The sequence below is a fragment of the Aphelocoma coerulescens genome, chromosome 2 (assembly GCF_041296385.1).
Source record: "Aphelocoma coerulescens isolate FSJ_1873_10779 chromosome 2, UR_Acoe_1.0, whole genome shotgun sequence".
Lineage (NCBI taxonomy): Eukaryota > Metazoa > Chordata > Aves > Passeriformes > Corvidae > Aphelocoma > Aphelocoma coerulescens.
Window position 1 is genome coordinate 80,132,556 of NC_091015.1, and position 27,946 is coordinate 80,160,501.

Genomic DNA, 27,946 nt, shown 5'->3' on the forward strand with positions numbered 1-27,946 from the left:
AAAGGAGAAAATGAGAGAAAATTGTTGCAAGACACATACAGTATTTGGTGAGATCCCATATTAATCCTATTTATTAGTATGAAGGTGAGAACTTGCACTGACTTCCAGTTTTACTATTTAATTTTTTTTCACTTCCAAGCTTTACTGAATCCCTACAGCATTTTGAAAAGGGCATGGATTTGAAATAAAGAATGTTTCTGCATGACCTGAACAATAGATTCGTAAAATTATTTAATTCAAAATCAACATTTGGAAGCTATCTTGACTCAGGAGTGACCCACAATAACTGGAAAGCTTAAGATTTTTCACACTTCAAAGAAAAGGCTTTTAATATTTTTGAATTACTTCAACTGCTGAACAAGCCCAACACTAATTTCATCCACACATCAATAAAGTTTAAGTGTTTCATTAAATTTAAATTGCTATTCGTTGTGTAAAGAAATTTTAAGCTAATGAAATGTTTTTTATTACAATGGATCTGCTGTACTGTTAGAAGCTGATCATATTTTCCCACTTAAAAAGTAAGACTTCAAGAGCTTGATAACTTGGCTACTGAGAGAATATGCTCCAGGCTGAATTTTGTATAGAAGTTTTGTATAGAAAGCTGAGGCTTTTTGTTACACTAGAATTTTTAACTTAAAAACATGCACACACCCCTGGGCAGAAAGTGTTATGAAGTACTGAGGAGACAACTATTTTCCCACTGTACTAGTAGGCCTCTGCAAGTCTGTCCAGTGGCAAGGTTCATTTTGGAGACTGTATTTTCATCAGTGTTTGTAAAATGTTGAAACGACGGCATCCTTAACTACCGCATACATTCAGCGTTTAGAAAATAATAGCTTTTACTACTCCTCTTTCATCTTGAAATCTGTATTGTTTTATGCTTGACCATAGACCCCTTAGGCAAAACTTCAAACCATAACCAAGAATGTGAACTGACCAGTGGGTTCACTAAGGGCATCAAGGTTATCAACCTGCAGAGTTGTCTGGGGCAAATTCCAGATGTTTTAAGATGATTGCATCTGCACAGGAGGTAGTATAATACTGTATTTTATATGGCCCTTGAAGAACCTCTACCACAAGACACTAAGCACCTTTATCAGGGGAGATCACTCACTGTTATGGATTGTTTCTAATGAGTACCTACATGCTAAAGGTTATTAAGACGAAACCATTCTCTAAGCACAACACTGTGAATTATAGAAACCACATGGGCAGGTACATGCACAGAAAAGTCTGGTTATTTTGATAGAGCTTAGTTTATTTGGACCAATACCAAAGTTTTAACCTGGGACTTTCCATTTAAATATCACACATAAATCTCCAATCCTTTATAATTTGAGCTAGAGAACTATGACTTAGCTACAAACAGCTGCAAACCAACCTCTACTAGAGGTCAACCTTAAATAAGGGCCGCATTCACCTATGAATAGGTAACAACAACACAATTAAATTTCCCAAATATTAATCATGACCAATAGATACTTCTTGATCTCACAGTGCTACCATGCACACTGCCTTCTGAAACTGTGATGATGACCCCAGTACAATCTGGGTAAAGATTGCCAGAGGGACTTGGAAACAGTTCTGAGTACAAGAAGAGAGGAGTCCCATGATCTTTTAGCAGCTAACACTACCAACTGCATATTCTGAGAGAAAGAGAAAAGTATCTACAATTAGCACACCTAGGGAAATAAATCTTTGAAGGAAGAGAATAAATCCAAGCTAAAAAGCCTAACCAGGAACTCCAGAACAGAGCTGATACCACAGTTTGGGACTACAGGTAATTCTACTTTTCATGTGACTTACCTTCCCCACTCCACTAGTTTCATTACACCACAGTTTGTTAAAGACTGCCACAGAAACTACCTTGAGAATTACCAAGGTAATAAAAAAAATCTGGTTTCTAAGGGTAACAATTGAAGGAGCAGTCTAACACAGCCCACTCAAACACCTCATTCACAGCCAAGGTTTGAATGTATTTTGGCTTATAACCCAACTAGTAATCAAATAAAACCAAATAGCAGTAATAGTGACTATTGACTTGGAGTTCTAAGCTTTTTTGCCTATGATCTTCTCATACTTCCCTCATCTCCCTAGTCTTCAGTTCTGGCTTCCAAACCCATGTAAACCAACCCCATTGAGTTTTTCCTCTCACACGTCCATCCACTCATTTCTGTTCAGTTATCTAACCTGCAAATCCAACCTGCCTGTGCTCCAAAACTGTTCCCTGCATCATTCCATAACATTGGGGCACCCCAAATAATCAGTAAACCTCACAGGAAACAAAGGTGCCATTTGTGCCTATCAAATACAAAATAAACATGAGAACATTCACTATGCCAACAAGCTAGAGCATGGAGTATTGTTTTGGTGATGATACAATTTATTACTACTTTTGTTTTATTGAAAGGGTTGAGGCAATACAAAACCTGTGTGGATATACCCTCATTCATGCTTGTAAATAAAGGGTGCTGGAAGAGGGGGGAAAAATGCTTGCCCCTTCTCCTGCATGCATTATCATTGATTCCAATCAGCTTTCTGCTTTGAGCAATGCAGGGATTAGATCCTATTATCAAAGACAGTCATAAAAATACTAAATGATATTAGAAGATCTTAAGTGTTTCTCAAAGAGTATGCTTGAGGGGCTAAAAAAAGTTTAGGTCTCCTTGTAAAAAAATCAAAACAAAAAAAACATTGTTGACATTAACACATCCTCACAGAGACTGACTGCATAAACTAGAAAATGCTGAACTGATGACAAGTATCATACAACTTCCTACAACTGTCTAGACAACAGAAGAAACTTCTGAGTTGTCAGACATGTCTGATAAATAAATCCTCTGAAGTGGCAATAACTATAATCTCATTCAGGAATTAGAGTGACGTGTAATACCACCAGTTAGAGCAGGTATGTGAGCAGACACAATTCTCAAGCTACGAGACTGGGCTGCCATCTGACCAAGGAATCACAGCAAGACTTCATTTGAGAGATACAAAGATGTTGCACTCATGCTCTTCCTATCTCTAAAGCAATATAAAAGAAGTCTGGTTTAGGTCTTCAAACTTTCAAATGAGACAAATGCTTTCCCAAATATGTTATTTCCCTTTTTAAAATACACCTTGCTTAAACAGGCAATTTTCAAATTTGCAGACCACTTTTATTTTGTAGTTTGAGAAGAATGCAGATTTTCCAACTTTTATTGAAAAAATACCGAAGATAAAATGTTTTTTGGAGCTTAATTCATGGAGATTAATAGCTTTTAGCAAAGCACAGACGCAGACAGAAATGCCACAAGGTATCCTATCAGGAAGTTTGACAGATAAAGCCAAAGAGAAGCTGGAAGAGTGATGGACAGCAGTCTAGTAAGCAACTACTGATAGGCTTAATAACAGAAAATGCCATAAATCAGAACTGTGAGTGAAGGCAGATATGTGAAAAGCAAGAGGAAGCATAAGGTATAAACCAGTTAACTTGCAGATAAACTCTACTGCATGCTTGTACATGTGGAGTCTAGAGCTTCTGAGACCAGCCAACAAAAACTTGAATCAAAATTAGCAGCACAAAATCTTGCATGCAAGAAGTTGGAGAAGCACAAGAAACTGGCAAGCTGAAGGGCCATTGCCTTCTCCTGTTCTCATCTTTTGCAAGGACATAGCGGGTACAACGTGCATTCCATTTCACCAGCTAGAATAATCCTTAAAATTTACAATTCAGACACCAATATAATATGACAACACAATGTTGACAGAAGTGAGAAATAGAATGAAACCTGAATGCCTGAAAGTGAAATTGAAGAAAAATTTCACGTTAAAATCAAATCACAAAAATGAAGGTATTTTGAAACATGCATTGAAATTTGTGCTTATGTTTCAATCAGCAAATTAATTTTTTTTACAAAAAATGGCAAGGCTACAATATGAGGGCCCCCGGCTTTACAATTTTAGTACATGATTCTGCTCTGTGAAGAATTATGTGTAGTAAAACAAATGCAAGAACTGTAGTCATTCAACGCATGGATTGTTACACTTGCTGATTGATCGGTCATTTAGGGATGAATGAATTCAACTCATCCTAATACAAATTTAATTGTTATTTGGTTGGTATTTCCTTAACAGAAGCATGAAACATCCATTTACTAATGTATGTTGCATGAGTAGTTAGCATGAATGAAAAACAACATATTTTAACTGGACTATTTAAAGACTACTATGTGTCAGAATCCTTGTGTCATAAACAAACTACTGGTATTTTGTAACAAAAGCCCCCAAACTCACAAGACCTTTGGCAACTTCATTTGCCAGTGTAGAATACTCTTTTTACTTAACATTATATGCAACAGACCTGCAAAACATCATTGTTTTCTTTCTGTTCACATACATGGTATATTATATCCCTGAATCAAAATACCAGAATTTGGCCTTACTAAAGCATAAAAAGTCAGACAATTCCTAAAGAGAGGACATCAACAGTTTGACGACTATTGGAGTTCAAAATCATCTACTTTATGTAAGTAAGATAATTCTGAAGCCATCCATTTGAATGGTTAGGAGAAATCTAAAGGGTTACAGAGATTTCAAACAAAACTATTTTGCACATTTCAGTCAAAAAGTAATTGCTTATTTCTAACAAAAAAAAAAAGGAAGAAAGAAAAAGAAAATGATTTGTACTATATCCAAATGTTTTTAAGATGTAAATGCACTTGTCATCTTTCATGTAAGCAGGGTGCTGGTGCCCCAAATTAAACAAAAGAAGAAAAGTTAGGGTTGACAAGTATGTCGCTGCGTAACTACAAATTAAATATGCCTTTTGATATTTAATTTTTAACTGTTGAGTACCTTTTCATCAGGCTATTGCCATTAGAAGTTTTTTATTAGATTAATAAATTAGACAAATAACAGATAAAAGATGTGACAAGTATAACAAATTGATTTAGCAGATCTGACGCACTTAATCTTTTACTGTAATAGTGGCATTTGATATATTTGAAATGTTTCAAACAATGATCCCTTAACACACCAAAGAAGAAGAAATTCAGATTTAACTCTGCTATATTCAATTTACGCCAAGTACAGAATGAATATCTAAAAACCACAACCAACTTCCAGTTGAAAGTGCAAAATCACCTAAAACTTTCAAAGCTCTGTGAAATTTTATATACTACAACCCCCCTCCCCAACATCTGACAACACAAGCGAAACACAGAAGATACATATTTAAACAAGATTGTTAGAGCAGCAGCTGAAAAACTGTATGCTTGTGAACTCCGAGTGAATGCTGGCTAGACTGCACAGCAGCCAGCATTTCAAAATAAGTTATGAAGAGATATTATCGTATCTGAATTCCTCAGAAAAATAAATGAACATCAACCTTTTGTGTGGTAAACAAATCCTCACATACTACAGTCTTTCATAAATTAATATAGTAGTTGCATATGTAAACAACTTAAATATAATCAAACTTGCCATATTATGAAAAGTAATTTGAGATTTGCATGCAAAAGCTCATTAGTTTAGTGCCTTCTAACACCAGCAGTCACACCTTAGATCAAAATAAAGAGCCAAATATAAAATTACTTTGTGCACAAGCTCATTAATAATCAAAAAGACTGAATGCCCACATACCACAACTACCTTTGCTTGTATTGCACAAACAATACACAGAAATCTCTTCTATCCAAATTCAGAGCAACCATCTCATTCCTTCTCCAAAAGTCTACAGCTTTGCAAGTAAAATATGTAAAAATATAAACAAAAAGCTGCCTAATTTTGTCACATGAATAAGACATAACTTATGCTTTTTAAGCTAGAAATAAAAAAACCCCAACAAACACAATTTACTACCAAAAAAGAGAAGTATGAACAGGAACAAAAAGCCCCCTTGTATGTTAAACTATCAGATTGACCAGTATACACAAAAAACAATCTAAAAACATACTTGGCAACTGATTAACACTATGTTTCCTATTGTTCCTTTCATCTCTTTTAATTATGTTAATAATGTAGAATAAATTAGAACAATGTTTCAAACACGAGAAAGGAACTAAACTAGATTTCACTGTTGCTGCATGTTAAAATTGAAATCTGTTGTAGACTCAGAAGTCTACACTGAAACTAAAATGAAAACTTAAATGAGTTATTTATTAACAATAAATCTAATTAAGCAAATAAAACTGCCTTCTAACACCAGCAGTCACACCTTAGATCAAAATAAAGAGCCAAATAGAAAATTACTTTGTGCACAAGCTGACATTCAGATCTCTCATACTGAAAAGAGCATGCATGTTGAAAAACTAAACAGTAAAAATTTTAGCACATAGGCTAAATGAAAATTTGCCCCATGCAAACAATTGATCCTTTTTTTATACTTAAAACTATAACAAAAAGCATATGTATAAGGAAATATCTGATAATTATAGGACAATTGCCTAAATGAGCAAGGCATAAGCTTCTTCCACACTGACAGAAACATGGTACCACACTTGAATAGTACATATTTTTCAAAGCTTCCTCAAAAGACAGGCCTCTTAATTTTTTCTAAATTCTTCTTCAGAACTATTCATTTAATGTTCTTCTCATTCCTGTATTTTCCTATGAATTTTATGATGCAAGGAAGTGTTGTCCTCAGTACTTACAGACAGATTCCTGCAGAGCTGCCAATGATAAATAGTGTCAAGGTTTTGGGATAAGATTTTTCTGAATGTTCTATACCTTACAAGACTTTAGCTAGTCAAATTAACCATGAATGTTCAAACTGACAGGATTCAAAGGAGGCATTTTAAAGATAAAGACAAAAACGCTTAAGTGAGTTATTTACATGACACAGCAAACTCTGAGGACAGAAACCTACCTGCACCATTTTTCCCCACCCAGATTATGCTTTATTCACTTCTCGAATGCTGTAACAGCTCAGGATAGATTTTTGCCTGTATCAGTTCCACTTAATATAAAAACCAGTTGTATTTCCAAATCAGCTGTCATTTTATGTAGCAAGTCAAGTGCACTCATGTGGGAAAAAATATTATTTAAAGATGGAATTATAAATTATTGCATTTGTGTAGTTTTTCTTTGTAGATAATTTTTACTGATATGGAAAAGAAAACAAACAAACAAATTGGAAAACAGAGAATTCCCTTACTGCATTGGTCTACATGGCTAAACAACAATATTGGCAATAAATAGATGTAATTTCTGTACCGGAAATTTCTGTGGATTTGATTAATTTTGCTGATGATATAGACCTTGACTTTTGAAGCCTTGATTCTCAAAAAGAAAATGTTGATAGCACTGTCAAGGCAAAACATTTAGGCTATTGCTGTGCTACTTAGTGGTATTGCCTATATATAGCATTGCCTGTAGTGATACTTCAAGTATACAATAATTCATACATAACTTCTGTAAGCTGTGCAAAGAAAGTAATCAGTAAAACAAATAGGCTGTTATCCCTAGAGGATGAAAGTGCAAGTTTGAGGGGATTTCTTCAATTACACAGCAGCCTCTGGTAAGCTCACTTGTCTAGTGAGTATCAGATTTCTCTGTCCTTTTATTTGCACTTCAAGCCTGTCTCTTGTTTGAACAGTCCCGCGCAATCCATTAATTTACCTAAATAAAAATGGATTAATTAATTTCATTTCTAAATCCTACCCTAATTTATGTTTTTAACTTGCTCACCCAGTCCCGGTTTCCTACCTTGCTCCACCTCCATTCCTTACTTGATACCAGTCTTCATGACAAGCTTTTTGTTCCAGTCTCTCCCTCTCTCGCAGTTACACTATTTCCTATCTCAGCATTAGCATCCTCCCCTGAATTATTCCATCTACCCAAAAGCATTACTTCCAATAGTCCAGATCAAGTGTCCTCTGCAGAGAGCTGTTCAGAAACAGCCGTAGTCTTGAAGCTCTGGACTGGACAGCAAATTCACCACCAGAAAATTCTTAATCTTGTTCCTAACCAAATCATGAGTGTTTTCATATGCACGTTTTCAAAAATGTCCTTTGCAAAAGATGTATCATGGCATCAACATGCTCCCATTCTGGTGAGACTTTCAGTGGCCAGATGGGTGCTTGAAAGTTTCCGACTGAATCAGGGAAGTTATTTGTCTTTACCTTACCTTTTAAATATATGCAAATTGGTGTTTTGACCTCTCCTTTCCCTTCAAAAAAAGAACTGATCTTGTCAAAATTTGTCTTTTTACTATCATTAGTACTATTTGAAAGCTAATGCAGAAACAGCACATAAAAAAACCTTCACGCCAATCTCTAATGTCCCAGCAATCATCCAGCAAGGATGCAATACTACACATCACAGATAGCACTACTCAGGAACACAACTGAGGTCTAAAGAGCTTGCCTTGCCATTCTTTTTTTTTTTTTTTTTAATTTTTAAAAATTAAGGCTATGAAATTCAAGATCCAAACCAGGCAAATTAAACAAATCAAATATTTAAATTTTGCAGTTGTAAAGATTACTGAAAACATGTAATAGTTTCTAATATACAATTTTTTCTTAAGAAATCAATATGACACTCTTTAACAAATCCTTGAGTGAACGATGTGTTTGGCTCAAGTTAGGCCCACTCCCAGTCATATGTATGCTATTTCAGTTTAATAAAGTAGGTATTTTTCATGCTCTTGGAGATTAAGTGTAACATAGAGCTTTGTTTGTTTTGGGTTTTTCTAAGAGGAAAATACAAAAAGATAGCATGTCTACTGCAGCATTAACTGCATTGTTTAGATTATGTACAAGTATATTTTCTCAATTAAAAACTTACTGTACAATTTAAAGTTGTTTGTGACTATCAGTTTATTGAAAAAATCAATTATATGGCTGTTGAGTGATCCTTTTTCTTTTATAAGTTGAATACTGGAAAAAGTCTGATTCTCATATGCCTCACAAAGAAGCTTTTTTTCCTCCAGTTCTTTTCAATAATGAAGTCCCTCTACCTGCATGAAGAGGTCACTTATTACTCACTTACTAATTTTATCTTCAGGGCACCAAATATTTCCAGGGTCAATGAACCATTGCTATAATCAAACAAACTGAAGGTACTCAAAGTTACTCTTTGTCCAGGTTTTGGCTGGGATAGAGTCAATCTTCTTTCTAATAGCTTGTATAGTACTGTATTTAGTATCAGAATAATGTTGATAACATAACCGCGAATCAGGTGCTGCTGAGCAATGCTTACACTAAGTCAAGGACTTTTCAGTTTCTCATGCTGGCCTGCCAATGAGTGGGTGGGGGTCCATGAGAATCTGGGAAGAGACACGGCTGGGCAGCTTTTCCTGACTGGCTAAAGGGCTAAAGGATATTCCATACCATATGATGTCATGCTCAGTATATACACTAGGGGGAAAGCTGGCTGGGGGCAGACTGGGCATCGGTCACTTGGTGGTGAGTGACTATTTTTCATTTGCATCACCTGTTTTTCTTTCTTCTTCCTTGTGGTTTATTTATCTGTTATTTTCCTTTTCATTAAAATTTATTATTATTATTCTTTTATTTCAATTATTAAACTGTCCCTACCTCAACACACATTTTTTTACTTTTACCATTGTGATTTTTTCCCTCACTCCACCAGGGCAGGAGAGGAATGAGAGAGCAACTGTGTGGTGCTTAGTTGCTGGTTAATCATGATACTTTTATACCAATAGTTAACAGAGTACATTTGACAGAGGTTAATTAATCAGAAAGGTAGTTCATCAAGGTGGAGAAGCACAGAAGAAGTGTCTATATGTTCCTTTTTAACATGTCTAGCTTGGGGATTAACAAAAAAACCCCAAACAACTTTTCTACTATTTTGAATTGGCCAACACTATCATATGTAATCCTAAAAGGGTGTCTCTAATATTCAGTCTTCAATTTTTGCTGGGAAGTTCCAGAGACAGTATGTAAACCAACAATAAACAGGACAACAAGAAGGCTAAGGCCCACCTCTATCAGAAATTCAATATTCCCTTTAAACAAAAAAAAGACCACAAAATAATCCTAAAGGCAATGTGAGCCTAGTAAATACATGCCAATGCACTAGATCAAGAAATGAGAATATAAAAAGCTGACACAACTTCTTTGTCTTGGTTAGCTGGTGGGAATCCAAACGTGCCAAGTGAAAACATACTTCAAATATGATGATAAGTTATGAATTATTCAGACACATTTTTGAATGTGCAAGATGAGTATCTAAGTTATTTCTGCAGTACATTGTATCACAGAGTATATTCTGAGCACAAAAGTACTAACAAGAGATAGAAGAGACACTTATCTCTAAAGCAATAAACTCTAAGATCCTTGTGCTTTTAAGCAAACAAGCACCTGCAGCTCTTGATTCACAGATTGCCAGTGTGCTTCTTGTAATTACCTCCATATCCAATTTTAAAATACAACAGAATTTTTACTAAGTCTGCCATAGACAACTCTATGAAAAAATCAAAACAAGAATGTACAAATTGATTAAGACAAGATCACCTTCAAAATGCCATGTACTATGTCACTGCAACTAATTTCTACTTGGTATTAACCAGGCATATATGCGATAGGGGATTTAAATGCATTGGTTTTACATAGGACAAATTACATGTGCACAGGACCTAAGTGTGCAAAAAAGACAGACTCATTTATATTATGCTTCCTCAAAACAGAGGATCTTAAAGAATCTGAATAATGACTAACATCTCAGTCATTTTAAACACCTTATACCTGCCCTTCAATGGCAGTTTGCTGAACTACTGTTATAATGTGCATTTTCTTATAATTTTACCTTTTCAGAACTGTAATTACATCTATTATCAAAGTAGCCAGATTCTATTAGAAAATATCCCAAACTACCTCAATGAATTTCATTAGAAAATAGCAAAGATGGCTTTTATAATTCTTTCTATTATATTCAAGCAATGAAGCAAAATAATCACAAAAAACAAGTATTAAAGAGATTATCAATAATGAAAGCAGCTTTAATCATTTGGGGGTATTTGAAAAATGATTTAGGAATTAAGTAAAGTCTGTGAGAAAGAACTCATAATGAGAACATGTCAAAAGTTAAAAACACCGACTAGAAAAAAGTTTTTAATTGTACAGTATATTTTAGCTCCTATCAATCACTGTTAAAATCATTTGAGTTTAATAAGCAGGTATTTACCTGTTGGAATGAGACAATCTTTCCAGTCAAAATATCCTGCATAAATGCCAGGTTCTAATGACCCAACTATTGGATCTGCCTTGAATTCAATGTACATTTCAAACAGTCTTTGATCCAGCTCTTTCAAGGATTCCATACTAACCTAAAAAATTAAACGAAAAAAAGGAAAGTGAAAGAACATAGTAAACAGTAATTAACTAAAAGAATTTAATCACACAGCCAAAAAATTTCCTCCTGTCTTCTTTAATTTCAGCAAAAAGCAGCAATTATTGACACATTTCAATTCATAATTATGTACATAAGAACTTCCATATTATCTGTCCATCCTACCCAGTATAATTTTTTTTCCTGATTGTATTCAGCAATAGACATTTTCGTGAAAAACACAAGGAATGCCTAAGTAGGCAGATCATTCAGTAACTGTCTACTGGCACGATTTTTTTTTTCCTGCATGTCAGGAGGTCCTTATCTTGCAAAGTAAACAATTGAATTTTGTGAACGCTTTAAAATATGCCCATAAAAATTTCTGTCATTAAACATTAAGATTTTTATGTAATACTTTAGATCTATAAATTTTAATTTTACAATTTCTCATTGTGTTTAAAAAATACATGATTTATTAGGAGTCTCTGTCTTCTGAAACTGAACATATGGACTTCCCCTCTCTACTTCAACAAATCTCTGTACAATAGAACCATAAGCTGCATCTCATTAACATCTACAGAATTCTTCTCTTTGACAGCTCTCCATGCATTTTTTTGTAATTCACAGAACTCAGCCACTCTGAAAGCTGAGGGGATATGGACAGTTTGTTAATTGTATCTGAACAACTTTAAATTTTATACAAGGCTTTTTATTAAACACAGGTATCCCCTGTAATTACAGCTTCTAAAAAAAAATTCTGTAACACAATGTGGAACACCAGTACCTAAATATAGTAATGGATGCTAAATGCAAATAAAATGAAATTAAAATTAAGCTATAAATATCATGTGACTTCTGCTGAAATGTATGTACCTATATAAATAAGAGCTTAAGCAATACAAAAATAAAGCTTTTAAACTAGTGTTCATTTTCCTCAGCAATTAGGGGAAAAGGCACACATGCACACACACACATGCACACACATATATGAACAATAATTTCCAGAAGTAAAGGGGTTTAAAAGTGAGGTCTACTTTAAAAGCAGGTCTCTAGATCAGACTGGGAATTCAGAAGAAGAAAAGACTCCTTACCATTCCTTTCTAGGGATTTAATACTGCAAACTGCAAAATAAGGGTTGAAACTTATTACTACAGGCATGTCTCTAAATTGTGTTCTATTCTGGCATGCCTACATTATTAAATGAAGAGAAAAAGGAACTGCAAGATTTGAGTCAGGAACAGAGGCAGAGAAGTCTTCAGGAATGAGATCACAAGCGTAAGGGAAAACAGTTGTTACTGATAAAAGTTGATGTTAGGAAAGTTGGAATGGTGAAGTAGGTGCTCAGAAACAAGACACACCACAACTTTCCTGGTTTTCTAGGTGATGAACCTTCTTTGATTTGTCACAAGAGGATCTCTATCCCAAAGGCAAGCTTTCTATAAGGCATGAGAAGATCAAGGCTATTTTCTTCCTGTTTTCCTTCTACCTGACTGCCATTTTAAAAAAAGAACACATTTAAAAAGGTACAGAAATCTTGCTCTTTTTTCCTCTTACACAGGTTTCAAGACATTTGTCACTTAAATTTCTTAAGATTAGGGAGAATAACAACCCTTAGACCATCCCTATTTAGCTTTGAACTAGGGGGAAAAATAAGTTTGAGTGCCAAGTCCCTGCAAATATGCACCCATTCAAAGAATCTGTAAAACAACTGCTTCAATGTTCCTTAGCAAAGTGGTTTAGAATTAAGGAATTCCACTGTCCACTTCTGCAGCCATTCAATACAAAAGATCATCTGCACATTCAGTACAGGTTTTTTTGTTTCATACAAGTTATCTTCAATCTGTTTCAGGTTCAATACACAACTAAGATAGTGGTAACCTGGTTTTTCAGGTGGTGGAAAGATTGCAAGAAAGAATGAACAATTAATCTGAAAGTATTTTGAGCCCAGGACTGGGGGAGAGAAGCAGCAGAAGTTCTTAACATCAACCATCTACACCCATTTTCCTGACCCTTAAGTGGGTTAAATGCTCACAAAAATTATACAATTCTCACATTGTTTGTCTTTCTGCTATGAACATTCGTGTGATCACAGTTTTCAATTCTTGCATTAAAGTCATTTTGAGCCTCTACCCTTCCACCTTATCTAATTATCAGAACTGTGGAAACAATTTTATTCAGAAGCTTAATCAATAAGCTTGGATGAATTTTATGGAATACATCTTTTTTTTTCCACTTCCTAATTGAATAAACTGATGATAAAAAGTTGAATTAAAGAATCTCCACAGAGAAGTACAAGAGTCATAAGTATGTGCCAAGGTAGCATGTGCTAAAAGCACAGTGTAATGTTTGGCTGCTTTATGTAATTTTGTATTTGGAACACTAAGAAAAAAAATTGAAATAACCATATAGAATGTAAGGAAATGTTCTTGGCTACCATTTTATAATTTCTGTACTTCAGAATATTAGATGATAATCATTTCCCTACTAACAAAGGCAACTTTAAAAAGACCAACCTAATGTAAGAATAGTTTTTTCCTAAAACACAGTACAAAATTCACTTTAAAATTAAATTTATAAAGCTGACAGAATTTAAAAGTATAATTTAATTTCAGTCTTCTCAGATAAAAACTAGTCCTTAAAAAAGTTTGCCAATTCTTTATTACAATTTTTTTAATCTAATATTTAAATAAATTAAAAACTTTCAGAAGTTTAGGTGACAGAACAAAAAACTGAAACAATCAACCCACCCCTCTAAACATCTGTGAGCTTCCATTGTCATTAAAAATAAAGGGCTCAAAAATTGCCCTTTTATGATGACTATCTAATTAATCCAAACCCTCCCAGCTGGCATTACCAACTGACGTGTCCCATACATGCAGTATTGCACCAGTCAGAGCTTTCAAAGGGTTAAAGCAGATTGGAAATTAATCTGCCATTTCAACACCTGAATTTGGTAATTTCTAAACATACCAAACTTTTAGTGGCAATACTTTGATGTGGCTGTGCAAGGCAGGGTGTTGAACACATACATAACAGATGTCTTAGCTGCTTACATACACAACACTAACTGTATTGAGCTCAACTCGGTAGCAAAAAATGGCACTATCCAGAGTAATCTTCTATATTGTGCTAACCATACAAATCACAGCAATCCCTTTCAAATGCTATTCAAAACTATTTAGGCTGTAGAAATTCAAGCAACATTCAGGCATAATGGGACTAAGTATGTACTACATAGTTGAACAATCAATTTGAGTGAAATACTGTACTCTGTACTGGAAAAGATAACATTTTACTTCCAATCAACAAATATTTCTGTAAATAAACTAGCTTTATGGTCCTAAGGATTAAGTCACAACATTTCTCATAAGAAGTGATTAATCTTTACAAAAAGGCAGGAAAATGAGACAGCTACTGCCACCCACTTTGACATTTTCATTCTTTGAAAAAGAAAAAACAACAAAAACCCCCCCTAAAACACAACAAAAAACCCGTGAACTAGTTTATGAACAAGAGCTATCAGTAATGCAGATTTCCAGAAGAAATAATTTATCAAGTATATTCCTGAGATAACAATCTTTTACTCTCTGCATTGAGAGAACACAGTGACATTAAACAGCTTTACTAAGAAATCAGATAAGCTCTGCCATTGAACACACAAGTCCTGAACAAGAGCTCACATTTTCTACACCAGCTACTTAAGCCCTGTAAGAACACACAGAACCATATCCTTGTTGTTGTTGTGTCCAACTGATGCTTGGAGCCCCACCCATTTATGGAAGGCTCACCCAAGAGTCATTTTGGATGTCTGGACACTTGCACCTACTTTCCACAGAAAGTAAACCAAATAAAAATCTTCAAGCAATGCTACTTCATTCCAGTGCTCTCACTTACTTGAGTTATTTTATCAACACCTTGGAAGCCATGTTTCTCAAAGTGCTCAGCTATATTTAGGAAGGTATGACGTTCCAGGTAACGGCAGTTACTAAGCGCAATTAAAAGTCTCTGCTCCTAAAAATTTAAGAGAAGAAAGAGTATACTACTTAAAAAAAGAAGTATCAGCATAACCAACACTGTAAATGTATACAGAGTACTTTACTGACTCTCTGTGCATAATAAACATCCTCATAAATAAAGTGGGGTATGAAAATACTTTTGTCAATAAACTACTGAGAACTGAATGAGTATCAGGTGTGATGACTGAACATGCTTCTTATAGGATCCGGAGCATTCATTGGAACAGTTGTGACTAATACAGAATTGTGGTTAAGACTTCTTTACAAAAATTAGGTTTGGACAGCTTTCCAGGAAGCTGTTTCTGGATTTTACTTTGTTTCAAGAAATACACTAAGAATTATGACCATCATAAAATCAACTGAAGATCATCTTCACTTTCACATGAAGCTGGCTAAAACAAGAGAAGCAGGTACTGAACAAATGCACTCAACGACTCTAAAATACTAGAAGGCTCTGAAGTACGTTATATAATTCCAGAAATTTGAAGAAATTCTAGGTGGTTATAACTTAAGTCTGTTCTTCAATGATTTTTTTAACTACAAGGGAGACAAATATATTCTGGAGTTGAGATATCACAATTGCCTTTCCCTGATCTTGATATAACAAGATACAGTTTCCAAACAAAGAACCAAACAAGACAGAACTATTTAAATAGGTTGGGTCTTCCCTCTTCCCCTCTCCTTCTTTTGATTGCAAACTATTTTTCTACCTCAGGTAAAAGTTAAAAATGAACCGAGAAAATATTTTGAAAACAAAATTATCTGACAATGAAGTCACCATAACAGCACTGATCTGATTAAAAATGGTATTGGTTTTCAGACCCAGAACTCCTGACAGTTTTGTATTTCACTAATATGATGACTAGGACTGAGAGTTGCCTTCTACTCTAAGTTATAATCAGTCAGTATGCAGACTATTCGAAAAATGAGAATTTAAAAAATGCAGTGACCAGTCTTACTCCAATTCTTCACTTTCTCTGTTCTCATTCAAGAAAGAGAAGACAAAATGTCTTGTGATTTGCATAAGAAAATGATACCATGGAACCATGGAAGCCAGACATTGTCTAAAATGATAATTTCTTTTTTAAGTATTCGTAACCTATGACATATGGGAAGAAGCCACAGACACAACTTAAAAATTAATTATTAATTAATCTATGTGTTGCAAGAATAAAATGATATAAAGAACTAGTTATTGTAGTCTACAATTCAGAAACTTGCCCAAATTTGGCAATCTGTGATTCTTTATTGTAGCAGAAATTCTTATTGCTCCTGTAAATTAGGCACAGTTGGGCTTCTACAACATTTAAAGCCTGTACTAAGGAATATTAATTTCAGAAGAGGTTCTCATAGGTTTCTTGCAGGTGAAACCTAAATTTTTTCATCAGCTGCTTAACCAGAAGAAAGTGCATTCACCAAAGTGTCAAGAATATTAAAAATCTTCTTCCAACATCCTAAAACCCCAAAATCAAACAAGCCAAACAAATAACCAAGACTTACTCTCAGTAAATTTTCTGGGGAAAACTGTATTACTGAATATCTGTATCTTCACGGGTTCTAAAAAGTAACTAGTAATCAGACTGATTCTACTCTAAAACAAGATCATAAATCAAAAGTCAAATCCTCAGCTGCAATTTTCACTGGCTTCTGTGACACCATTTTAGTTTCTGAGGACCCACTTTCAAAAATCATTTTCATGAGTTACCTTAACATAGTACACTAAAATACCATAAAAACCAGTGCTTTCAATAAGAACCTTATAGCCTTGTATTTTCTCATGCTGATGTGTCTAGGAAATGCCTGTAGAATACAAAATTGTTCTCTATAAAAAAGGAAAACAAAATAAACAATATTTATAATAGCATAACAATAAAAAAGAGCCACATTCCTGTATCTCTGAGAAATACTTTCACATCAGCTTTTAGAAATAAAAGCCAAACTTACTGAAGAAAGACTTGACTCTTCATGAATGCTTCCAAACAAATCCGGAGATGAAACATCGACTGAAAGGCTAGGAATATTGGTTAAAAAGTAAGTAGTATAGTGCTTTTGATTATTTGATACATGGTGGATTCAGATGAACAGGAATGAAATGGAATCTTGTTTCAAGCCCCTCTTACACTAGATAACAAAGCAGCCCATGTTCAGTTTTTCCAAGATGCCCACAAAGCCTGCAGGAGGAGATTGGTGGTCTGATAGTACCATTCTAGCTACAGACCTTTCAATTCCTTCCTAAAGCATTTTTCTTTTCTATAATTTCTCTGTTTTGCCACAGATTCTGTTTTTACACCTATCCAGCCAATGGTCATCTGAGTAGGAAGAAAAAGAAATTGCATTAAAACCATAGTTAATTTGCCCTTTCTAATGCATATTGCTGTATTTGCCAAGTCTCTGGCTTTTCACAAACCAATGTTTGTAACTCCTGGAAGCTCAGGCTACTCTGACTTGTTTTGATCTCTAAAGTAAGTGGCTCATAAGCATTTATTGAACAAACAACTTTCATGAATTTAGCAGAAATACCAATAGAATCAGTAAAATAAAAACAAGGGAAGAAAAGATAGGCAGGGGATGTTTCACCATGACTGGATGTTACTTAGTGACAAGTGCAACTGATTCCATGTAAAGTCATGTCAAAACCAACACATCTGCTTCAACAGCACACAACTTCTGTCACTGAATAAAATGGTATAAGTACTGTAATATTGATTATCTTGTACAATCTTTATTACATGATGCCACACAACCTTTTTTGACATAAAAAGTACCTGCTCTTATTCCAAAGCATCAATACTCAGAGGCAAAAGTATTCACAAGAAATATGAAATACAGAAAGGATAAAACCACACCCCACTGAAATTAAAGACTTGCATCCACAATTTCAGAATACTACACATAAATCCTATTTCTTTTTACTTACTGTGATGTATCTATGTCACCATCAGGTTTGGTGCTCAGTTGTTCCAAACAGTCTATAAAGCCCTAGGAAATAATAAAGCACGATCTAAATTTTCTGCCAGAACTAAAAAAAGTTCTTAAATTCACTTTTACTACAGTCAATAAAAGCAGAATAATCATCATCACCTTTTTTTGTCTTAAACCTTACATAAATACAGTAACATTTTAGTTACTACTTTTGAATGCATATTTTCTATTTTGTATGCATCATAGTTTACTTGTAGGAAAACACAGTAATTTTCAATACTGGTAAGTCATTTTCATGATGCATTTCTAAAATGATGCAGTGATGATCTGCTGATTAGCATGGTTAACAGTTTTCACATGTTCAGTCTGAACAGTGGATCCCAACTAAAAATTGCAGAAGCCTCACTAGAATCCTTTTATTGCTTTGGCTCATGATTTCTCATTTGAGGAGACTATTAAAATGCTTGAGAAACCTAAAGAATGCTATTATCTAATTTCAAATCAATTAAAAAAAATCCGATTATGTTACAAAGAACACTATTTTCTGATACAAAAATTAAAAGCCAGATCTTCAGCTGATGAAAATCAGCATCTCTCCTCTCACTGCAGCATATAGATGTTAGATGGCATCAGCTCAGCACGTGTCAATTGTCAGTAAAATCTTGAACAATCACATTCAGGAAAAAACTTGAATATGTCACTTACCCTCAGAGGATTTGCCATCACCAGATTTAGCTAGTAAGCTCTACCTACTTTTAAAGTCAAACATTTCTCAGCATGCCTGAGTGTACCAGAGGAACAACACAGTCATCAACTTAAGATACCTTTCGGGAGGTGGATAAGGTACAACGCACACATTTTTGATGGTCATTTGTTTTGACAATTTCATACTTCAAAGTGCTCAAGTTACCTGCATGATCCCAATGCTTAGCTGGCACACATCCTCCTGTGTTTTCTGCTGTTGGAAAACCTGCAGATGCAAGCATATTATTTCAGCAGAACAGCTTCACATGGCATTATTCTCAAGGAAGGCTTGAGTAACTTATCCCTAAAGAGATGAGACAATTAAAGGAATGGCTGCTGGGACACTGTTTTCTTATGCATCAATTTCAATTTTTCTCCATCCTAAAGATGGGAGAGAGAATACAAGTCCCAGTAAATAGTTTGATAAGCATGAGGAGATAACATAGTAAAAAGAAGGAAGAGCTTGTACACGTGATAAGTGTCATTGTTGGCTAATGGAATTGCAGCAAAAGCTCCCAGGATATTTCAAGGTCTTTATGTCCTAAAAAGAAGGATTCATCATGCAGGTGAATTCACTGCAGATTCTCTTCAATAATGTTCATTAAGAAAATAGACAAGCTAGTCATAAAGATTAATGTGAGGACAGAGAAAAAAAACCAAGAGAGTTTGAAAAAGTGTTAAACTCCCCTACAACACTGAAACCTGAAAGAAAACATCAATGCTTCAATCAGTCAGGGCCTCAAGGCACTAAGTAGAAGGGGACAAAAAGTTGAATTTAAGTCCTTCAAGTAATTTGGATCCAATACTGAGTGAAGAGTAACTCCTAGGAATGGCCTCTCCCTTTTTTATTTTAGATTTAATGTCTACTGCTATCTGAAAATAACGAGTAGCATTTTTTTCAAAAGAACAGCTTTAAGGATTTAAATATAGCTTCAATATGCCCCATACACACAAATTACCCTTAACAAAGGAAGCACAAACGTAAGTCTAAAACCTAGCACAAGTGAAAAGGTGTACATGGGAAAAAAAATAAAGAGGAAAGTTATATCCTTGGATCATTCTCTGAAAGTTCTTTTAATATAAATTACTACTGGTTTCAGAAGAAGGACAAAAATGAAACCATAATTCAAAACTTACACTGGCTTCTCCAGGTTTGCAGTCCAGCACAGTTTTAAGAGATTGCAAGGAATGAATAATGCACTGTTCAAACTGGGATGGCTGAAAGTCAAACAAGTTGTTAGCTGTAGATATGCATGCTAAATATATACTACACAAATACATAAAAACTTAAAAGCTATATGGTAAGCTCTCTACTTCCAAATTATCCCAAATAAGGGGTGGGGGAAAAATAATTCACACTTCATATATTACCAGAGGATCCTTTCATAGTGATACACTTTTGTAAGTAAGTTGTCTACAGAACTATTACCATAGATCAATGTACATTTTTTTATCTGAATGATAGACTTTAACACCAAACAGCCTCATATAAAAGCCTTATGAAAGCTTTTTAGAGCTGTTTGTAGCCTTACAGATGCCTGTTGACACACTCTTTCCTCCACTCCTTGATCTGAGCTGGGATAGAATTTTACTACAGATGTCCAGTATTTCTGCGTTGTATTTCAGCAAAAGGTTTCTAAGAAAATTGGACTGAAGCTGCTTTCGAATGGAACAAAAAATGGTTTGAGGGGCTGTTGTTTACCCTCAGGTTTCCAAACCTGAAATATGAGTGTCTGGATAACATGTATCAATTTCATCCTGAAAGTGCCAACAAGTTCACAGAAGAGTCATCAGTCACTTTTTCCTTCTCTTTCTCTCTTCCTTTTTTTTTTTTTAATGCATCTGTCTGCTGGTATTGGGCAGGAACCTGTTGTGCAGGGCAATGTGAAGAAGTCACTGCTCCAGAAGAGAGGCATCCTCTTACCGGATTTGGGTCAAAGAAGTGGACAAAAAAGTTTGTAAGTCCTGTGAACTTGCTTTTCATTCACTAGATAGTTTATGGCATGCCACCAACTTCAGGCTTAGGAGTAACTTTTATTTCTGTAAATAAGAGGTGGAGGTGGATTGTGAAACTGATGCTCACATGGCAAAATGAAAACCATGAAAAAAGCCACTAAGACAATCTGTATTTAGTATTTTTGGATCCCTTAAAAGAAAAAGGCCAGTAGTAAAGTGCTGCTCTTGGGTTTTTGCTTCCACACTATAAAATACCACATCTCAGGAGAGGAAAGCTGTTTAGACATGTGATTCCTTGGATATTATGAGGCTGAGAAAACCTGGTTCTGTGTCTCACTGCATCTTTTACCTGGAATATAAATGATAAAGGGGTCCTCAACCAGTATTTCCTGCAAACTTAAAATCCAGTTTCTACCTCATGCCTAAAATGTCCCCAGAGAGACTGCCTGGCCCTTTTTTATACTGTTGCTCTATTATTACCACAATGAACTACCACAAAACATAGTCAACTTCCACCTTTAAAATTTGGCATGTTTCAACCATGGCCTCAAAAGGTATCTAGGGAAGTGTTGTATAGAAGGAATGAATGGATGATTTCTAAGTACAAAAAAGTCTTAAGCAGTTTTTCAATAAAGATGGGTCAGGATACAACACAAGCATAAAGAAATAACACTTTTGTGGAAGAACCTTCCCCCTGCTTTCATTCAGTAGATGAACACAGTGAAAAACAGAAAAGTTAAGGGACTTGCCCATGGCAGCAGCAACTGAAATCAAGACCAGAAGCTGTAAATCTGGTTATAGTACTACAATTGACAACAACACTTCTTCCTACAGTATGCATATTGTGACTGCTTAATGTACTCCTACTCAACTTCAAACACATATTTATAGAAGCAAATAAGAAGAACTAAAAAAGTCTGTGGAGCATTCCCTTAGATAACATACACAAAGCAACTCTCCCTCCCACAGGCCTTTTCTGCTTTCGCAGATTGTTTTTAAGTCACACCTACAACCTATTTGCTGTGTTTTAGGCATTACTCATTACTGTTTATTTCCAGAAAGCATCTCACTAATTTATCTGAATTTGGTTTCAAGTCATCGGTTGTTTGCATGTAGGTAATCTCCTAAATTAGTTGCTTTTCAGTTCAATTTCTCATTATAAGTGACCTATTTATTTAGCTACAGACCAGTTCCATGGTAGTGTGCCTACTAAGTTTTGAAGCATTTTGATGTGAACTGAACTTGTGACCTCAAGTATGATTTTTTACTTTGATAAACCATTCAAATATGTAACCATTCAAACAATTAAAAAAATTTTTTTAGCTTCTCATATTTTCATATTTTAATAAAACTACAGACACCAGTCTGCACGCATACAGATGAAGTCCAAAGTAATTTAAATTTCTAAGAATATAGAAATCGTTACACATGCAAAAAAAAAAAAAAAACAACCCAGCAAAGAAAGTGCGTACAAGACACGAAATATACCCACCAACGATGTCAAACCTTCGTTGTCAACAACCCAGTCCTCCTTTTCAGCTAATCTCTTTATATCTGTAAGACAGTAATAGGGGAAAGATGGAATGGGTGGGTGGGGAGAGAAGGTATAAATTTTCATTATTAAAAACTCCTTGAACTTGAAAAGATAAACCACAGACACTGGGACTGCAATGACTAGGCATACAAGCAAATAGCACTACAAGCTTCAAAGCCTTCAGCATTCTCAAATGACTAAGAATGGAACTCACACATGGTGTGCTGGTGACTCCACACAGAGAAGCACATCTATGATACATGGCAGGACTTGCATGAAGCCCATCATTTACTGGAAAGCTTAGAATTAAAGGAATATTGTGAAGGCTTTGGTTTGTTTTTATTTTGTAAATTTTTAATCACAATATAAAATACTTCATTTAAGAACCCAAGCCTCTAGCCTATTACACTCTAGCTCTTAATTAAAATGAAAGAACAACTGACTAGCATTTTAGCAAAGACAGAAGGGACAGCATATAATTCATATTCAGAACTGTAAAAGAGGCACAGGGTCCCCACGCAGGGTCAAGGATTCACAGTGCCAGATTTTCTTCAAAAATACATGAAGAGATATGCAAAAAGCACTCTCTTCCACCTCCCAGAAGGTGTTAACTTACACAGGCTTACTATACAACTACTTATTGGGATGTGAATCCAAAACTTATGCACTATAAAAACACAGTTCCTCTAGGGATGGCATGCATTGTGCATCATCACTGTGTTTTGGGCTTAATCGAAATGTAAACAGAACAAAGATCAACTGTGTGCAGTTTGTGGGGCTTTGATATAGTTTTTCCACACACAAAGTACTCATCAGAAGTGCCTGCACACCATGAAACTCCCTTTTAAATGAGAAAAAATTTCAGTGAATTATCATCTCTTCTAAAAATCCAAGAAAGGAGGATAACTAATGCATGCTGAAAAGTATCTTCAAAATCTTAGTGCTTTCTGCAGCTAAATTAAGAAGCTTAGTTATAGTGTCATACTCTGCAACTCTCATGGAAGTATAGGCTCAGTGAGGATAAAAGGCATTAAGGGATTGTGCAGAATAATTACACTGCTCACTTTCCTACTTAATTCAACTGTTATTCTTCTAAGGGTTTAGATTGCACTGGTCAGCCTTTACCTGCTTTTGTGGCTGCTCAGTTTTGCATTCTGTTCTTAGCTAATACAAATAAAATTCCCACTAAATTTCTTTCTCATATTTCACTGCTCATCAAATTCCAGTCAAATACAATCACGTAAACCCCCTGTCTAGTCTGGCATTCACATAATTTCTCTTTCATGACCTTTATGACCAGTGATCACATAACGGGAGGGAAAGAACACAGACTGCCTTCTCAGGGCCAGTGTGTGTATATGGTGTTTATCATAAGACAACAAAAAAACCCGGTGCGTGGGCAGATTTACTGTATTTGAAAAGCTAAAGTGTTCTATTGAATATTTTAACTACATCTGAGTATTTTAACTACAGCTGAATGCCTTTACCAACTTACAACATGCAGCAAAAGATGAGACTGAAGTTTATATTGGCACGTATATTTTGAGATATTTATAGGGGTGAAATTCAAGTTCAGGAGGAGCTTTTTTGTATTGCAGATAAAGCTATATTTATGTATTGCAGATATAGCTACTTCTGAGATACATTTACATAGCTCCATGAGAATATCCATTACCTTTTCTTTCACTCATTCCCCAATAATAAGAGTTTTTTCAAGGGCCCAATCAACCTGGTCATGTGCAGAAAAAAATCCCCACTATCTAAATACATACCAGAAATACAATTTTTCTTCAGTAGGCAAAGAACAAAAAAACCAGGCCCCAAAGATACTGCATGCAATGCATGGAATGAGAGTTATGATACAAGCAGGCATCTGTCCTCCTGTTTGATGCTATAGCCAACACACAGAACTGCTTCACTGATAGGGGATAGAAGCAGCGCTCGAGGAAGGCTGCTGTTATGGCTAGACAAAAGAGAGCGACATTATCCAGCCAATAACACATACCAGCATCTCTAAGGATCTGATTTCTTTTGATTCAAGAAAGAAAAGTATGAGTTGCTTTTATTAAAGACTAAGGTGCAGACTACCATAAGGGTTTTTCCTACACAGAATGTGTAGCCAGCAATCAAAATATGCAGAGCAGAAACTCTGCATCCAAACAAAGAACCGGGCTATTGCCATGATGCAACAAGTAGGCAAAACTAGTAAGACAACAGAGTTTTTCATCACTGATCACATATTGGAGCTCTCTGGACTGTGCTAGAGAAACTAGGTAGGTAGGTCAGAGATTGGATAAGCTGAAGACTGTCAAGAAAATGGTTGAGAGCTACTTTCTTCCTTTGAAACAGCAGGACATCTGAGGAATCACTCACAGTTCCTGGACAGAGGAATAAGTCAGTCCAATAAGACCATCCTCAAGTCACAATTAAAAGAAAAAAAATCTCTTTCACCTATCATTAAGAAAAAACAAACAATTGAACTCAATTGGGCTAAGGGATGAAAAGCAAAAATGACTTTCTCATACTTTAAGTGAAATAGTGATAATACTTTACAGAGTTTTACAGAGTTTTAAGGAGACGACAATGTATGAACTTATCTGGCTGGCTGGCTTGATATTAATGCAGAAAAAGAATATTAATTGTGAAATGGGATTTAATAAAATAAGAGCCAAGAACGCAATTCAGATCAATATTGTAACAAATAAACCATAAATACCTAATGATTTGTTGTCACCAAAAGTTTAAAGACTTGCTTAATATTGCCACCTATGCTTGGCACACTCAAGCGTAGAGTAAAACTCTTACCTTCATGTCAGCCTCCATAAAATCATATGCTAAAGATCAAAAGGGACTAAAATAAAATATTAAAAAGCCCTAATTTTTTTTAACATTGAGGGTAAGTAGTCTTTTGGAAAAAAATCCCACAGCCCTGCTAAGACAGTTAGTAGATCAATCTGCCCTGATTTTAGGAGAGACATTTATTTCTGGAAGATCTACTTCATTCAAATTTAAGTTTCAGAGTTGAATACAAGACAGCAGGAAAACTGGCCTCTGACGGCCACATTAGATTTAGAGAGTCACATTAGATTGAGAGAATATGTTACTGGTCTTCACAATCCAGACATTTATGGCAAAAGTTGTGTACACAGTAGGAAGCCCTGGAGATTACATTAGTAAAAAGCCCTGGAAACCACACAACTAACATACCTCATAAAGGGCTGCAAGATTTTTTTTTTTTTTTTGTCCTTGGGGGTAGGACACTGCTTATTTAATGCTTCATGTTATAGAAAAACTCAAGAAAGAAAATATATTTCCAACATGGAAAAGCTGCATCATGAAAAAAATCACTTGTGTTGTAGAACTGTCTCAACCCTAAAGAAACAAGTCTAACCTACTCTATTTATTAGACTGAGGTAAGAAAATACTCATAACTTATTTCTGGAAGAAAAATGGAGTATTTGAGTAACTCTTGCGAGAGACTACAGAATCAGATGAGTCCACTGCCACTACAACATCTGTAATAAACATGTTATTTTCCAGAACATGGTTTGGCCTAATTAGAGGCAAAAGAATGACAGTAAGCAAGGAGACCTGCAGCCTTCTATTACCTTCAGCTGTGTGCTGTAAGGTCACGATAATGCAACGTACACGAAGGTCCAGAATAAGATCCTGGATGATCTGAAGCATGTCATTGGGTATCTCGAGTGCAGTAAGAGACTCAGAACTAAGCCTGGAAAACAAATAAAGTTAGATGGAAGTGTAAATCTGAAGGTTTTTTTAAGCTGATATAACTACATTGAATTTTTCAGACATTTTCTGCATATATAAATACAAGAGCTCCATTCTCTGTGTATCTTTGAAAACCAATTATCCCATTCTGAGAAGAACAATTATTATTTAATTCTGAAGACTGTAAATGCAGATTTTTTTTTCTCTAAGTTTACGATAATGTCATCACAGCAACATACCACCTTTTTCTACCGTCTTACACTTCCCTGCTTGTCTTTTTGCATCCATATCCGGCCCTCTGATCCAAGAATAATCCTTTTGGAGCAGAAGCAACTGTTTTTTTCTGTTTGGTTTTTTTTTTTTTTTTTTTTTTGTTTGTTTGTTTTTTTTTGTGTTTTTTTTTTTGGTTTTGTTTTGGTTTTTTTTTGTTTTGCTTTGTTTTGTTTTTCTTTTTAGGTGAATGCCTAGATCAAATACAAGATCTACAACAGGGTTTATGAGATATTTTTTACTTGCATGAAAACAGTAACAGTGATTAAACTGCTAGAGATGGTGATGTGGCTGTGCATCAGATTGCTAAGAATATACACATTCAAGGAGCCAAAATACAGCCTACTGCACCATAAGCAGAATTAATTCACTGTTTTGCTTCCAACTCTGACCAGGTACAAATCACGGGTACTACAGGTAAGGATGGAGACATTAATTTCTGTTTTTCCTTTAGAAATAGTAACACAGCAGCTGCTTGCAAGAATTAGCATTTCAGCTTTTAACGAAGAGGCTGCCATTGTGCTCAGACTTAGTCAGGGGCACAGAGGGAGGTTCACTGCTTTTATCCAACTCCTGGATATGTAAGCAAGGACAATTCAAAGGCAGTCACTGCCATCTGCCCTAATGATACTACTGAGGAAAGCACAGGTAATAGAAAGTGCCAAGGTGGAAGAATAGGAAGGTACAAGCAAACAAGTGGAACATTTCCAGTCATCCACCTGTAGGCTCCAGTTCCATACGCCTGGTACTGGGCAAAAAGCACCAAACCCCCACCATTAGCCAGACTGCTCTCTACCCAGGACAACTACTGAATTAGCAGATTAGAAAAATCTATACTATCTCAGCCAGTCAGGAAACAGAATGTAAATACCCACCTGTGAGAAGTTTAAGTTACTTTAGACTGCACAGAAGACCTGTACTTTAGAGTTGATTCCATTGAGCACAGAGCTGTCACATCCCTAAAATCATCCTTTTTCTCATACAACACACCCTAACAAATGCATACCTTTACACCTTTATAGTAAGGCAAAAGTCTTGCAGCAATGGCTCACTTGATTGCATAGTTCTAATTTATTCTCTGGAACCTATTCATACTGGGCTGTGACAGGATGGGGTACAAGAGAAAGACTGTGCTACCACCTGTGTGATAAATACAAATATGTATGTGTGATATCAGCTGTGTGATACATACAAACGAGCAGAAAAATTAAGATCACACAGATGTAACTGCAACTCCTTATTATCTAATATTGTGAGCTTTATCACTTTAAAATACAAGCAGAAAGCAGTAAACCATTTGTAAACTGACAGAAAAGAGTAAAATTGTCATGTGCTTCACAATGACTTTTAGCTACAAACTATGAAAATAAGGCTTAAGCTATTACATAACTTTGCAACAGATAAAGGCCTTAGGCAATGTGTAGACTCTTCTTGGGAACAGCCCACCTTCATAATTAGTGTGAGTCACAAGATTTTTGTCAGACTGTCAAAGTGTGGGGGC

At 35.3% G+C, this 27,946-nt stretch overlaps 1 protein-coding gene across 2 annotated transcripts in view; it reads right to left on the reverse strand.

The window, feature by feature from the left end:
• Window positions 1–27,946, reverse strand: part of EXOC2 (exocyst complex component 2) — a 128,234-nt gene that overhangs the window by 24,584 nt on the left and 75,704 nt on the right. For both annotated transcript variants that reach the window (XM_069008219.1, XM_069008221.1), the window contains 8 exons: window positions 26,055–26,176; window positions 22,405–22,466; window positions 20,094–20,174; window positions 19,123–19,182; window positions 18,208–18,269; window positions 17,235–17,301; window positions 15,169–15,285; window positions 11,131–11,272 (listed from right to left, as the gene is read on the reverse strand). In XM_069008219.1, coding sequence (XP_068864320.1) covers window positions 11,131–11,272; window positions 15,169–15,285; window positions 17,235–17,301; window positions 18,208–18,269; window positions 19,123–19,182; window positions 20,094–20,174; window positions 22,405–22,466; window positions 26,055–26,176 — 713 coding nt within the window. The remainder of the gene's footprint in view (window positions 1–11,130; window positions 11,273–15,168; window positions 15,286–17,234; window positions 17,302–18,207; window positions 18,270–19,122; window positions 19,183–20,093; window positions 20,175–22,404; window positions 22,467–26,054; window positions 26,177–27,946) is intronic.